The sequence below is a fragment of the Triturus cristatus genome, chromosome 7 (genome assembly GCF_964204655.1).
Source record: "Triturus cristatus chromosome 7, aTriCri1.1, whole genome shotgun sequence".
Taxonomy (NCBI): Eukaryota; Metazoa; Chordata; class Amphibia; order Caudata; family Salamandridae; genus Triturus; species Triturus cristatus.
In genome coordinates this window covers 1583350450-1583366606 of record NC_140590.1, presented here as the reverse complement: position 1 = coordinate 1583366606, position 16157 = coordinate 1583350450, and the positions used below count along the sequence as shown (strand labels likewise).

The window sequence follows — 16157 nt, the reverse complement described above, 5'->3', positions numbered from 1 at the left end:
TGTGTGGCCTGCACCATTGATTACTCCTGTTTCACTGCTCTGCACTGCCGAGAGACTTTTACTGTATGTATGCAATATGCTTTTGTCATTCTAGCGGCCGGCCGGGTGGTTGTAGGCCCATACCTGTAACTTTTACAACCTGCAATAAACGGTTTCAAAAAAAAAAAAAAAAAAATGTTAATTAGAAGAGGATGCACATGTAAAGCTAACCTTTAGAAATATGTTTTAAGAAATATTTTAACAAGGACAGCTCTTAAGATACAGAAGGGATCATGAAAAACAAGGAGAAATCTGCTGCTAGCGTTCTCAGAAGATTTAGGCAGCAGCAACTATTTACTAGAAGGCATGCGGCTTCTGATGTCAAAGGACTTCAAAAGTGATGGACAGAACTAGTGATCAGCTATAGCTGTGAAAACAACAAAAAGGAGGAAAAAGAAAATGTTGGGGAAAAATATATTTAAAAAAAATATACAGACAGCTTAACTTCATAATGCCAGACAACAGTTAATGAATTGCATACTATTATGTGCAGCTAAAACAGATTGCGGATACTAGTTAATATTTAAATCTTTGGTCATAATTGTCTGAAAAAAACAGCAAGTGTCCATACCTTAAAAAGGTTGGTCAAGGGTTCTGCAAAAGCATCCAGCACAACCTTGATTTCGGTCCATAATTCATTTGATTTAAACTCATGCCGATATCTAGGAGGAAAAAAAAGTATACTTTTTAGTGTTTCATTTAATCTTTTGCATTGGTGTTGAATGACCAGCAGAATATAAATACATAACATTCATTATAGATGTTATATACCGTGTGATCCTGTGCAATCACCAGTTGCCTACTTACACTTATGTTCCGGTTTTAAACAAGTGCTGCAGTGCATTTTAATCCATTCAATCTCAAGCATCTAACAAACGTGGATGCAATCACATTTATTTGCAGTCTCATAAGAGTTTTTCCTCAGTCACAGAAAGTCATTTTCAGAGGTGACGCATTTAACACATTATGTAATTATCTAGTTGGTATTGCTTCCTAATATCACGAATGAAAGAAAATGTTTAGAGTAACAAACTTTAAATTAGGTTTACTAACTAGTGACATCTTTTTACCATAAAACCATGAATCACAGACTTCAAAATGTTACATTTCTTGAGGTATGGAAAATGGCAAGACAACATAATGAGCAACAGAGCACCACACAACAAAAGTATGTCTGAAACTGGATGCTGTGGACCCATTCAGGGTTTATTTATTGGTCCGTTTTTCCCCATCTGGGTGTCCGTCAACTCTTCATTGGGGTTGGGCACCTCATGATGCTTCTCTCATTGCGGTTTGATTTAAAATTCATCAATAGATGCAAATGTTAATAAATGCCCTTCGTTAGTTATTTACATGTGTAAAAAAAATTAGAATATGCCTGACAGGATTTACAATTTTCCGTCATTGATTCACACCAAACAAATGTAAGTACAACTTCCTGTGCAAGGTTCCACGTTTGTGAAAAGTTTGACATAAACCAATTTAGTGCTTTTGATTGTAGGTGGGAACCAAATTTCTAATGACACAATGGGACAACCCAACTTCTTTTTTTTTTCTTCCAAATAGCCACTTTAACTTTTTTTCGTTGCACCGGTCCTTATTAAAATTGGATTGCTGGACTTTAGCTGAAAACACCAATAAATCAAAATAAGATTTTCATTTTTTTTTGTAAACGCCGCTGAACCATAACTACACAGTGGCCGGGGGGGTCCCTACAAGCAATGAGGAAATATTCTAATATTTATAACTATTAAGACTATTAATGAAGATAAATATGTTATCTTGTTTCACCCAGGACAAATGTATATGCATTTCTGAACCAACTATGAATCGAAAACGTGTTCTTCCAGGCTACCTGTATGTGTTGCAGTAGTTTGAAAAAGTGTTCTTAGTACAGCCTGGCCCACACCAGCTTGTTGTTTTGCTTGCACATCTACACAGTAGTGTTTTGTGAAAGTGTGCGGTGTAGACCATGTTGCGGCTTTGCAAATGTCATCCATGGGGATGTTTCCCAAGAATGCCATGGATGCCCCTAGTTTACGTGTAGAATGTGCTCTAGGGGGAATGGATAATGTACACTTTGCTTTTTGGTAGCATATTTGAATACATTTAACAATCCACCTGGCAATTCCAGCTTTTGATATTGGATTGCCCTTGTGTGGTGATGAGAAAGCTACAAATAGTTTAGTTTTCCTGAAATTTCTTGTCCTTTCAATGTAATAAAGGATAGCTCTTTTGACGTCAAGAGTATGAAGAGCTCGTTCTGCTACAGAGTCTGGTAGAGGAAAAAAGACTGGGAGCTCAGACTGGTTAAGGTGAAAGGCCGAAATTACTTTAGGTAAGAATTTTGTCCCAAGAACCACTTTGTTGTGATGTATTTGCAAAAATGGTTCATGTATGGTTAATGCCTGGAGTTCACCCACTCTTCCGAGAGGTGTGATGGCCACAAGGAAAGCTACTTTCCATGTAAGAAACTGTAACTCACATTTATGTAAAGGGTTCAAATGGGGGACCCATGAGCCTAGTAAGGACAGTGTTTAGATTCCATACTGGAGAGGGTGGAATTCTGGGAGGGATTATCCTTTTAAAGCCTTCCATGAAAGCTTTGATGGGAGGTACCCTAAACAACGACAAATGTTGTCTGTTCTGCAAGTAAGTTGCTATAGCAGCAAGATGTAATCGTATGGATGTGTATGCCAGATTACATCTTTGTAGATGCAGGAGATAACAGATAATATTTGGAGTTGAAGCATCTAATGGATTGATTGTGTTGTTATTGCAGTAAACAACAAATATTTTCCATTTAGCTGCATAGCATGCTCTAGTGTTAGGACGCCTAGCTTCTCTAATAACGTTCATACAGTCTGGTGGGAGATTGAGATAACCAAACTAAGATTTCAGGAGCCAGATCGCTAGGTTCAGTTGCGCTGGTTCTGGATGTCTTATCTCTCCATGGTTCTGTGTGAGAAGCTTTGGGGAAAGGTGCAACTTTTGGTGTGGGACTACTGAGAGTTCCAGTAGTGTTGTGAACCATGGTTGTCGGGCCTATGTTGGCGCGACTAGGATCATTGTGAGAGACTGTTTGAGTTTGGGCACCAGTAATGGAATGAGTGGGAGAGGCGGAAAAGCGTACGCAAATCTGTCTGACCAATTCATCCATATCGCATTGCCTTTTGACAATGGGTGTGGATACCTGGAGGCGAGGTTTGAGCATTTTGTGTTTAGATGTGTGGCAAAGAGATCTATGCCTGGGTGGCCCCACATTTGAAAAAACGGATGAAGAACTTGCGGATGGAGTTCCAATTTATGAATCTGTTGTCGACGAATGAGCAGATCCGCAATTTGACTGTGAATCCCAGGTAGATGCTCTGCTAAGAGGTATATCTTTTGAAGAATGGCCCATCTCCAAATGCTTGCCGCTAGGCGTGACAACTGCAGAGTGTGTGTTCCGCCCTGTTTTTGTATATAGTACATTGGTGTCATGTCTGTTCGGAGGAGGAGGACTGCTTTGCCTATGAGAGGTTTCTGGAATGACTTTAGGGCGAGAAATATGGCCAATAACTTCAGGTGATTGATGTGGAGGAGTTTTTGTTGAGGAGTCCACATACACTGGATGGTGTGGTTTAAGAGATGAGCTCCCCAGCCGGTGAGTGATGCGTCCGCTGTCAGCACTATTCGTGGAACCGGGTCTAAGAACGGCCATCCTTCGGAAAAATTTTGAGTGTTCCACCATTGCAGAGAGCGATATGTGCGGCTGCAACAAACACCAGATCTGAAAGTTGACCCTGAGCCCGATTCCATTGTTGTGCTAGGCATTCCTGTAATTAACGCATCTGGAGTCTTGAGTAAGGAACGATTATGATGCAAGAGGCCATAATCCCTATAAGCTGGTAGTGAGTGTTGTGGCTGAAATTGTTATGAGGGCTTGGTTACTGGCTAGCCTGGTTGGGTTGGGGTATGCAAGGGCTTTGGAAGTATCTATTGTCGCACCTAGATACTGTTGGGTGTGGGACGGGTGTAGATGCGACTTGGTGAGATTAATTGTGAATCCCAAGTTGTGTAGCAGCTGTGTTGTGTGAGTCTTGTACACACTGGTTACGTGAATTAGCTTTTATAAGCCAGTCGTCTAGGTAAGGAAACACATGAATGTGTTGTCTTAAGTGGGCTGCTACCACCGCAAGGCATTTTGTAAAGACTCTGGGTGCTGTTGTGACTCCGAATGGTAGGACTTTGAACTGGTTATGTTGCACTTCCACAACAAACCGTAGGTATTTCCTGTGAGCAGGGTGAATAGGAATGTGGAAGTAGGCGTCCTTGAGATCTAGAGTGGCAAGGAAATCTGCTTGTTGAAGCAGGGGGAGGACCTGTTGTAGAGTGACCATGTGGAAGTGGTCGGATTGTATGTTCATGTTTAGCGATCTGAGGTCTAATATTGGCCTGAGAGTGCCGTCCTTTTTTGGAATGAGCAAATAAAGGGAGTAAATCCCCGTGTTTTGATGTTGTATGGGAACCAGTTCTATTGCATGTTTTTGCAAGAGAGAGAACCTCCTGCTTTATAAGTGTGAGATGTTCCATAGACATTGGACGTTGTCTGGGAGGTATATGGGGTGGAGTAGAATTGAGTTCCAGGCAGTAACCATACTGGATAATTTGTCTTACCCAGCTGTCTGTGGTGATGGAATTCCATACAGGTAGGAACTGTGATAGTCTTCCCCCGACTGGAATGGAATGGTCAGGGAGAAGTGGAGGGAAGTCACTGTGTTGTGGTGGGTGAGGTGCGGGTATTCGAACCACGCCCTCTACCTCTGTTGTTGTTGCCTCTGTAATTCCCTCAAAAGTCAACTCTGTTAGGGGAAGTTTGAGTTGGGCTTTTATAAGTGGAAGAGGTGTCTGTACCAGTGGTCTTGGAGGCGCCTCTATAAGAAGATCGACAAAAAGAACCTCTACTACTTGTTGCTTGTAGAGCCCCCATGATTTTTCTGTCTCTGTGTCCTTTTTCATCTTTTCTAAAGATGTGTCCACAGTGGGTCCAAACAAGTGTTCCTGATCCAAGTGTTGATTGAGGATGGTAGACGGCACCTCTTGCTTAAAACCCAATATGCGCAGGCAGGTCTACGTAATAACACGCTTGTATTAATTGAGTGGGATGCTGTATCTGCAGCATCCAGGGCACATTTTATTGAGGTGTTCGTGATGAACTTTCCCTCTTCTATGGGATCATTTGCTTTGGTCTTGTACTCATCTGGAAGATGCTGCATGAGTTTTTCAAGCTCATCATAGTGAGCCCTGTTGTACTTGCAAGTAAAGCTTGTGAGTTAGCAATGCTCCAGAAGTTTGCTGCCTGGGACGCAACCCTTTTACCAGATGCTTCGATTCTTTGTCTGGCGGAGTGGCATCACCTGTGGTTTGGGAATTTGCCCGTTTGCGGGCGTTTGCCACTACTAATGAGTCGAGAGGGAGTTGACCTCTGATATAAGCTGGATCGCTTGGAACTGGCTATCAATCCTAGGATTAAGCACCCTAGCCCTGACAGGATCTTTAAAAAACCTCAGGGGCATGTTTAATCATCCCCCTGAGCATAGGGAGAGTATTTGCGGTTTTTTTGTGGCTGGGAGAATGTCTAATAAAAAAATCCCACTTTAGAGGGTCTGAATGGAGTTGAACCCCATGGTATTGCGCAGCTCTATCAGTTGCGCAAACCCTACATTATCATCTGGGGGGGATGGTCTGGAGTGACGTAGTCTTCTTAGACCTAAAAAAGTCACAGGCCTAGCAGTGTCGACTCTCGTGTTCTGGCGAGAGACAAAGGTTGAAGACCGCGTGGAGATCTGTGTGTGGAAATTTAGCCCCACACTTGCATTTTTAAAATAGAGTCCTTTCCATATGCTGGTTGATGGTGCCGATTGGCCCACGTTGACAACCGGATTCGAAAAGTTCTTTGGAACTGGATACGCGTCATGAGAGATCGCGACCGAAACAATACGGTCGATTGGTGAGAGTTTTGCGCATCGAGGGGGAATCGAAACTAAGTCAACCCGGAGCGCAGCAAATTACATCCGAACCCGATGGCAGAAAAAAACAATCTAAGAAGGGAGTCGATGCCCATGCACACTACTGACCAAAGGAGGAGTCGCCTATCTCGTGACTACAAAGATTTCTACAATAACAAAGTGCAAACATTCAAAGCCAACACCAGATGGCGATCTATGCAAAAGTATGCGATCTACAGCTCATATGCCTCGAACATTATGTTGTTAGAAGAGTAAATCGCATAATCTGTTTACAAAAAACATGCAGATTTATCAATATTTCAGTGCTTTGATACCCCTCAAAATCTGCTTGTCCAGGAATCAATGGATGGCTGTTTTGCATTTACATGCAAGTTTTCTTGCCAAATCCAGTTATAAAAAGCATATATAAGCTGCTGTGGCTTCAGTTTAGCCATATTCGATGCCACCCTCCTTGCCAGCTACAACTATGGCTGTGACAAAACATTGGAGGGTCCGGTAGTCAACACATTAAAAACTTACAGAAAAAAACCCTGTGCAATACAAAGTTTTTGTTTATCATCCCAGAACTGCAACAGTAGAAGATAGGATTTTAGATGACACTAAGCATCGTCTGAATGATCCACAGAATGCCACTGCCCTGAAACAACAATTTAACAAAAAATCACTGAGTACCTCTTGAACAGGGAGTGGGCTGTTCTGAGAACCCCATTGATTACATGGAAGTCGCCACTTTGAAAACGATTCACCATTTCGGTTAGCAGGTCTGGCCATTTCTGGGGGAAGTCTTCTCTGCCGATTATACTGATTGCATCACTTAACTACAAAGAGAAACAGAGCTCAGGTAAACCTGTAAAAGCATCATGAAAAGAGCAACAATACATTTTGTTTGGGTTACCTGCTTCTGGATTTGTTCTGGACTGCTCAGCATCAAGTGGACAATGTTGGCTTTAATGGCTATTCTGTCAGTGTCACAAATTTTATTTGGCTCATCTTCAATCTAAAACATCAAAAAAGGGTTAAGCCTTTTCTTTCTAATGGCTGAAAAAAATACCAATCTAGCCAACATAATTAAAATGAACTTATAAAAAGAGAATCGATTTAAGCATGCATATATACGTTCAATAAAAACAATCCTTGTGATTTACTCTACACAGGTGTTGGTAAGAATCTTTATAACAAACACCCATTCTACAAAAAGACGCACCTTCTTCCCCTTGCCAAATTCTGTAATGTTGGTAAATTTTTTGCATCTGTTCCCTGTGATCATCTTGCTCAACCATTTGCAATCAGTACCCAGTGGTGCATCCCCCTTTCAGTAACTTAACTACAATGAATCAAAACTTGTTGAACATGTAAGAGAAGCGGACTCCAAATACAGGTTACTGATGTACCTTTTTTTCGACAACTAAATCAAGAACCAACTGTAGTGATCACGGTAAAGTCTTGAGGAAATCTTTCCGTGTTGCTAGGGTGGACACATCATCACGCAGCTTTTTACAACGTGAGACAGCCATATTGTTATTTGTTCCTATGGTTACTGGAACACATCGTAACGCTGCCGGCTCGAAGATTAATTTACCTTGTGTGGCGTAGACAGTGATGTACCAGCGGCATTGTGGTGGCAGCTCAGAGGATTGTGCTAACACACCACGAGCTCCCTCAAAGCTATTTCCAAGAAATGAGTGGACGCACTCATGAGGCGATTAGCTGAGCATTGTTATTCAGTTTCCTCACACGCTGTCGTGCTGGTCCATGATCTCGTTGCTGTGTAGCAGGCAAGTTTTGTAAAATCTTTGTGGCAGACAGTTGTTGGAAATGAACACACCAGTTACATTTCACTCGTTAGTTGATATCTCACAGTGACAGGTCAAATTTGTGACAACAGTGCCATCTTGTGGATTTTTCAAGTATTTTATCTGTGGCTCATAGAATAAAGCATTGGATGGTGCAAACTTGAACTGAACTATAGCAATTAGGGTAAAAGTAGAACGTCCCAGAACAAGGACAGAGTGTCTAGCGCCAAGAACTTGTCAAGCACCTACTGTCAACTTCAGAGAGTAATTCGTTTAATTCTACCATTGACAGTTGCTCAAAAGCAAAAAAAAGAAAAAAAGAAACACAGCAAAACCAGAGACACACGAGTAATTTGAAGAGCTTTGAAAGGAAGATGGTGATGCTTTGAAATGTTAGCGTGCTCACTAGAGCAGCACTTTGTAATTTGTTTAATTTAAATGTTGTAAAATGTGTTTTGGGGTCTGATGCTTATTTAACACGGCGGGGGTGAGTATTTCAGTTCTTTTACGTATAGAAGGGCATATATTGATATTTTGGGGTATTATGTGAAGTTGTGGGCTGGTTAGGGGGCCGGTGTTATTTTTAGTTGTTCTAGGGTGTGCCCATTATTTAGGCCCACAGTGCTATTTTTGAAGATTGTAGTGTGTAACCATTACTTAGGACCCCAGTGCTATTTGCAGCGTATGGTCATTATTTTCATATGCGCTGCGTAGTAGTTTATTGTGTTTTATAGGGAGGAGGATTTCCCTTAATTTCGGAGGTAACTGATAAGTATAGGGAGAAGGATTTCCCCTTTACATTGTTTTTGGAGGTAACTTATATGTAGAGGGAGGTGGATTCCCCCTTTACGTCAATTGGTGGTAACTGGAATGTAGAGGGAGGTGGATTCCCCCTTTACATTAATTTCGGAAGTGGTTGGGATGTAGAGGGAGGTGGATTCCCCCTTTACGTCAATTGGTGGTAACTGGAATGTAGAGGGAGGTGGATTCCCCCTTTACATCAATTTCGGAAGTGGTTGGGATGTAGAGGGAGGTGGATTCCCCCTTTACGTCAATTGGTGGTAACTGGAATGTAGAGGGAGGTGGATTCCCCCTTTACATTAATTTCGGAAGTGGTTGGGGTGTAGAGAGAGGTGGATTCCCCCTTTACATTAATTGGTGGTAACTGGATGTAAATGGTATATTACTGTGCATGCAGTAGAGGGCATGTAATATTCCCTGGTCCTGCTATTTGTTTACCGTTTATTTATTTCTATTTTACAGTCTATTTCTATTTATTATGATTGCATTACTGTTATTACATTTATATTAGTATTATTATTATTATAACGAAAGAAGAGTTTTTTCTCATTTCAGTACTGTTATATGGCGTTTATTTCTAGGATGTTTTATCTTCTTTTCCTTCGTTTATATAATTGTATACTATTTCATTTTGTCAATATTGAAAGGGGAAGATATGTAGTGATCTGCTTCTAATGTTATGTATTTCCCTTGTCCTGGTTCTCTGTCTAGCTATGTGATGTCATGTAGAATGTTAGGGATGTTGGGACTTGAAGGGTGGCAGTTGGAGAAGATGGGCTGAGTAGCCAGGCGGCTGCTCCTGGTGGGGCTTACATAAAGACTTACAAAGGAACCTATAAGGATATAACTGAAGAATAAAGTGCAACTACAAAACCCTGTCTATGAGACTGTTTTTATTCCTACACCAACTCTCACAACCAGCAAGCAATGTAGAGGATCGAAACTTATTTCCAGCCCTCAAGAACACAAGTATCAGGAAATAGAAAAGGCTACAGAAATTCAGAACCCCAATTACTGAAATCCCTTACATAAAAGGAGAACAACACACCTATCAACACAAACTGCTCAAAAATACACAATGCGTACTGTCCTTAATTAGGTCACTTGATGGCACTTTTCAGATCTTGGGTTTTACTATAGTTATTCTGGTGAAAGATAGAACAGGTGTAGAGCCATATCAGCTGCTCTCAAAAAACCTATTAATGTAGGCTATTTTCTTTCCAAAGAATAGAAAACCCCAGTGCTAGATTACCTCTGTTAACTTAGTGGCTACAACTTTAACAGCTCACAGTTAATTCAATACGGCACTACGAAGTATGGACAGCAACTTACCACTGAACTAAAAGTCAGGAGGAGCTTTAATGGAAGGTGCCACACATTTCATCAAAGGGCATTGAGAGCAACAAGCCACAGAGACAGTTTATCCAACTAATTTCAGCAATTGAGTTCCCCAGGGAGTGTGTTTGAAAATGTATTAAACAAATAAAACATTTTTACAACTCCACCCTTGGCTGAAGAGCCAGTGTGTGCTACTCGGAGTGACTATTAAAGAGACTCGTTGGGCTGCAACTAGAAATTATTCGACTGCCATATCCTCTATTATCACTTTATGTAGGAATATGGGTAGTTAGTAAGCGCTCTAATTACAACACATATGTACCATACAGTTAAGAAATGTGTTTTTCTGTTATCAATGTTTTGAGCATAAACTGTACTTTAATAGGTTTTGGTGTTCGTGTACAATGGAGCAGTGAAAAAGTAATGCTTAAAACATCTTGGGTGGACGCGTAGATTGGTTGTAGCAGGTTTTCAATTTGAGCATTTTTCCAATACAGTCCATTGACATAAGTGGAAATGGACCACTTCAAAATACCGGAGGGACAGCAGTTGTTGTTCACACCAGGCCCAAACACTTGTTCACTCAAGGGATGCACAGGAGCATTTACCAAACTGAGTAAGAGCAAACTTCCAAATCTATGGTCTTTCAGATTCTCAGGAAGCAAGATGCTATCAGGAAGATTAGGGAGACTAGATTTACAGGGTTTTCAGACATTAACTCTCAACTAAAAGGTACTCCAGTGGATAGTGCTTTGGGACTCCGTTCTGCTCTTTATCTGAAAAGATCTGTTGTTGGTGGTGGTGGGGAAGAGGGGGCTCAGGATGCAGACAGACCTTAGTTTTCTGTAGTTGCTGAATCAGGCAGGTGCTCGTCCTCAGCAGTTGCAGCCTTGGGGGCCCAAGAAGCAACTTTCCACAAATGGCCACCCTTGATGGTAGAAGTAGCACTTGGCCAAGAGTCTGTCAGAAATAATTCCAGGCAACAATTATCTGGCAACTTCTCGCAAAACTCACGGCTGGAACTGTAGAGGGAGAACAGGCACCCTTTACACATAGGAATAGTGCAAGCTTTGCTCCCTGTCAGTGTCGTAGTCCGCTACTTCTAATTGCTTCACATAGGGATCATTATGGGCTTCTACCCCTGGACAGTCTCTCCGCCACTTTCTCAGGCAGCACGCTTAAAGGATCTTAGGCAGAACCTGGGCTTCTCCAGCAAGATGCAGACTTCGGGTGATGCCCACTCTTTTCTAGCAGAAGAGCTGTTGTGCAAGCACCTACCAGCCCTGGTAACACAGCAGGCGTTTGAATGCTCTCGGGAGCACTCCCTTACTAGGACATGGAGAACTTAAAACTGGAACACAGTGTGGTGGTTTGGATCCTCGTTTCCACACATTTCAGACAAGGGCTGTGAATTTATAGTCCACGGTCTCTTCTCTTTCAAATTACTTTTTATGGCTGCACCTCAGATCAGTCTTTATTCGAGGGGCTGGATCTCACAACAGGTAGCAATGATGCTAGCTCTAAATAGAAATATCCAATACAAAGGCACGATGGAGGGTGAAAGATCTGCTCCTGACTGCCGTTACCCTTCCTTAAGTAGAAATCCCGATAGACAGAAGGGCAATCCCTGAAATGAAAATTCATTAAATTGAAAACCAACTGCAGTATCACCACTCAACCCTTTAATCTACCAAATGGCTGTTGGTTAGTTTTTCCAGAGCACTGCCATTTGCTAACAAGGTTCTCACTTAATTTCTTAAGGAAGTCCAATTTCTGACCCTGCTCGCCGGCAGGTCGCTCCCCACGCCGCTGTCCCCGGTTGCACTGGTGTTTCTTCTGCTGCACTATTCGGTTTGCTTGACTGTTTTTTCCTTTTGTAACTTGCCTTTATTTCCTTGTGCCTTGCCTGATTGTTCTGCACATCACCCGCTCTTTCCCCGCTCTTCCCGCCGCTGCGTCCCCGCCCCCCTGTTCTCTCATTCGCCGCCCCGCTCCCACCTGCTCCTCCCTCCCAACTCCCCTTATATGCAGGCTGCAAAGCGGGCGCACCGCAGGCGTGCCTAAGGCAAGCCCGTCTGCGCCCGTCCACGACTGGACCGCGCCCAGCGCCAGAACCCCAGGCCGCCACAATGCCCGTCTCAGCTACGATGCCAGCACCCTCCACGCACTCAACCCCAGACGACCACACACCTGCTTCCTGGCTGCCCCGAAGCACACCCACGGACCTTTCACCTGCCGGAACTGTGGCTTCACCAGCATCCGCCTCACCAAGCCGCCAACCTGGAAAGAACACAACTACCTCAGATGCATCCTCCTCAACACCCGCTCCGCCCGCAAACACGCTGTTGAACTCTGGGACCTACTTGACTCAACCTCCCCAGATGTTGCTTTCCTGACGGAGACCTGGCTGAACCCCGCCTCGGCACCAGACATCGCCATAGCCGTCCCGGAAGGCTACAAGATCACCCGCAGGGACCGCACCAACGGAGTAGGAATCGCCATCATCCACAGGAACACTCTCAGAATCTCAACCAACACCGACGACACCATCAGCACCTCCGAACACCTGCACTTCCAGATCCACACCGACCCAAACACCACCCTCAGAGGAACCCTCGTCTACAGATCCCCCGGACCCCGACCACAGTTCAGCAACTCTATCGCCGACCTAGTCAGCACACACGCCCTCGCCTCCACGGACAACATCCTCCTCGGTGACCTGAACTTCCACCTCGAGAACAACGACACCAACTCCACCACCCTGATTGACAACCTAGCCAACATCGGACTCAGACATCTCGTCACAGCACCCACCAACTCCGCCGGACACACGCTTGACCCCATCTTCTCCGCAAGCCCCCACGTCTCCTTCAACCACACCACCGAACTCCACTGGACCGACCATCGCTGCATCCACTTCACCTTCAAGAAGCCCACCACACACCCAACAGATGCTCTGCCACTGCTGGTGCAAAGTCACTGAAGACCACCTCCCTTGCGCAGAGCCCGCCCACCCTACCGACCCAGACACCGCCGCCTGCAGCCTCAGACAGTGGATCGATGACTGCGCCAACTCCCTTGCCCCGCTCAAGAGACCGCCCCGCTCAAGAGACCCCTCCCCCCCCCCCCCCAACAGTCGCACCAGCAAGAAAGCCAGCTGGTTCACTAAAGACCTCCAGGCCTCCAAGCAAACTTGCCGAAAACTGGAAAAGAACTGGCTCCATGAACAAACACCGGACAGCTACGCAGCCCACAAAAACGCCATCCACAGACACCATCACCTCATCAGATCCGCCAAAAGGGCCGCCTTCAAGGGCCGCCTTCAAAGACCGCCTAGACAACAACGCACACAACAGCAAAGAGCTCTTCAACATTGTGAAGGAACTCTCCAACCCCAGCTCAAACACCAATGACGTCCCACCTTCGCAAGACCTGTGCGACTCGCTGGCCACCTTCTTCCACCGCAAGATCGCAGACAATCACGACAGCTTCAACGCCACGACCACCCCGACAACAACCGAGACCCCCGCCCCCATGACCACCATCCGCCTGCACCAACATCACAGACGACACCATCAAGATCATGAACACCATCCACTCAGGATCTCTGTCAGACCCATGCCCACGCCACATGTTCAACAAAGCCAGCACAGGAGGAGCCAAGATGGCGACCGGGACGGCAGCGTAGGCTCCCGGCTCCGTGAACCTCCACATCCCGCACAGATATCCTGCATGTGATCCTCAGCCTGCGCTACATGCCCGTGTTGGTGATCGAGAGCGGCAACCGATCGTGTGATCCTGAAGCTTCCAGCGGCGGTACCGCCCGAGAAATGCTCATTTGAAGTTTGCGGCCTGTGCAGCCCTGGGGCCGGGACCTCGGGTGGACAACATGGCCGGGCGGCAGTTCAACAACAGCGGCCATTGGTGACCGGGTGGAGTCGGACTGCCGAAGCGGCGCGAATATTGGCCTGAATCTCGCAGTGGTCGCTCCTATCACCGAGAGTAGCGTGACGGGTGCATACCCGGGGTGACGATTCCAGGGGTTTATCGGCGATCGCCTGGACCCTCGCCAGTGAACTGATCGGACGCGGCCTGTGGCTCGTCCCGATTTGCGCGGGCTGCTCCCGGTTTTCGCGGACACTGGCCCAGGGGGAGAACGACTGTTACCTGTGGCCGCACACTGTATACACATTTTGCCTGCCTCCGGACCTTTGTTTGCAGGGATATGGAACTTGCTGCGCCCGTGCCTGAGACCCGGTCCCCATCTGGGAGGGCTCTGCCCTGCGGCCATCTTGATGGGATGGACTCTGTCATCCTGTACACTGGGTCACAGCAAGACTGGGAGTGTGTGGCGCAAAGGAGCGTGGCGGAGCGAGCGCGGGGGACCGTGCTGGGGTACGGTGACCTTCTAGATGCTCTCGGAGCCCTTCATTCCACCCTGGTCCACGGCGCCCTGGTATTGGGGAGGAAGCTGGATGGTATTGCGTCAGCATCGGAAAAGTTGCGGTCTGCCTGTCCCCAGGTACATAAGGCTCTGTCTCACCTTCCACAGGAGGAAAGTACCGTGACCGCCTCTGTGGATAAGGGACGGATGGAAACTTTGGACACTGTGGCAGCGTGTGGTCGGTTGGCTGTGGGGTCGGTCTGTTCCGGAGGTTTTGGACTTGAGCAGACGGTGGTGACTTTGTCCCATGCGCGGCCTCCGGCGACCGAGGCAATCTTCACGCAACGATCGCCTGCTCTGGCCGATTTCTCCTTCCTGGACCTTGTGTGCGGCGCGGGCCCTGGGGCAGTACTGAGAAAGGTGATCTTCCATGACTATGACTGTGCGGATGTTTCGAAACGTCCTCCCCACATGTGTGTGTCCCTTCCTAGTCTTCTCTGGACGCTCCTCTTCCTTGTAACTTTGGACATGATGGTGGGTCGATGGGTATGCACTGGTGGATTCGCAAAGAGTGGCCAAGGATAAGGTTGATCCTTCCGAGGTGGTCAATTAATAGGCGGGCGGGCTGGGGGGTTGTGTGCTTTCACGACGTAACTAATAAGAGTAGCCAGTGCATAATGCTCCCCATTTCTCTTAGATGTGGCCGAATTTTTGCTGTTTACTGTTTGCGCTGGGGAGGAATATATTGTGCGGGAGGGAGAAGCCGGGGGCATGGTTGAAGGCCCTCCTCCAGTTTATTATTTCTCTCTCCCCATATCTGTTAGGGGGGGGGGGTTCCTCTCTTTTCCCTTTCTCTCTGTTTCTTCTATATTTCGGGTCTGGTTCTGGGGCGACAGGCACGCTGCGGGGGGGGGGCCGTAGTCATCTGCAGAGGTGCAGGGTGGGGGGGTGGGGGAGGGGCTTCTTTAGTCCTTTACTTTGTTTCTATGGCCTCCTTTTTCTTTTCTTATTCTTCTTTGTCTTTTTCTGGGGTCAGTGCGGTAGGTGTCCTTCGTGGCCAATCATTGTATTTTCATTTGTGCCTCATTTCAGTGGGGTTTTCTGGGTCCTAGGGCAGGAGACTGCAGGCGCAAACGGCTCGTGATATTCCTCCACATCCTGAACCTTCTGTTTCTGCGCCATTGACTTGATAGCTTGCCATTTATTGTTGACGTTCATTATTCTGCCTGCCTTTTTCGCTGCTGAGAACTTGATTGGCACCTGATCCTTCTATCCCTTATTGTAAAATGAAAACCTTTTATATCCTGGTTCCCCTCTTGGGCTATTCGGTGGACAAGAGAATACTAGCATGGAAAATCTGCTTCCCGAGGTGCTACATGTGATTAAAATCTGTTTGCTGTTATTTTCACTGCTTAGCAGCCGGCCCCGAGGGTTGTAGGCCCATACTTGTCTTTATTTGCAATGTCAATAAAGGTTTTCCAAAAAAAAAAAAAAAACAAAAAAAAAAACAAACAAAGCCAGCACAGCCATCGCACCCCATCTCCGGAAAGTCATCAACATCTACGTCGAGACAGCAACCTTCCCGGAGAGCTGGAAGCACGCAGAGATCAACGCCTTACTCAAGAAACCCAAGGCGGACCCAAAGGACCTCAAGGACTTCCGGCCCATCGTCCTGCTCCAGTTCCCGGCAAAGGTCATCGAGAAGACCGTCAACAAACAAATGACCCACTACCTCGAGGAGAACTACATCCTGGATACCTCCCAGTCAGGGTTCCGCAGCAACCACAACAC

General features: G+C 45.8%; 1 protein-coding gene across 2 annotated transcripts in view; it reads right to left on the bottom strand.

The window, feature by feature from the left end:
* Positions 1-16157, bottom strand: part of CSE1L (chromosome segregation 1 like) — a 458899-nt gene that overhangs the window by 363666 nt on the left and 79076 nt on the right. For both annotated transcript variants that reach the window (XM_085619429.1, XM_085619430.1), the window contains exons 4-6: positions 6946-7047; positions 6723-6868; positions 611-701 (exon numbers count right to left, since the gene is read on the bottom strand). In XM_085619429.1, coding sequence (XP_085475555.1) covers positions 611-701; positions 6723-6868; positions 6946-7047 — 339 coding nt within the window. The remainder of the gene's footprint in view (positions 1-610; positions 702-6722; positions 6869-6945; positions 7048-16157) is intronic.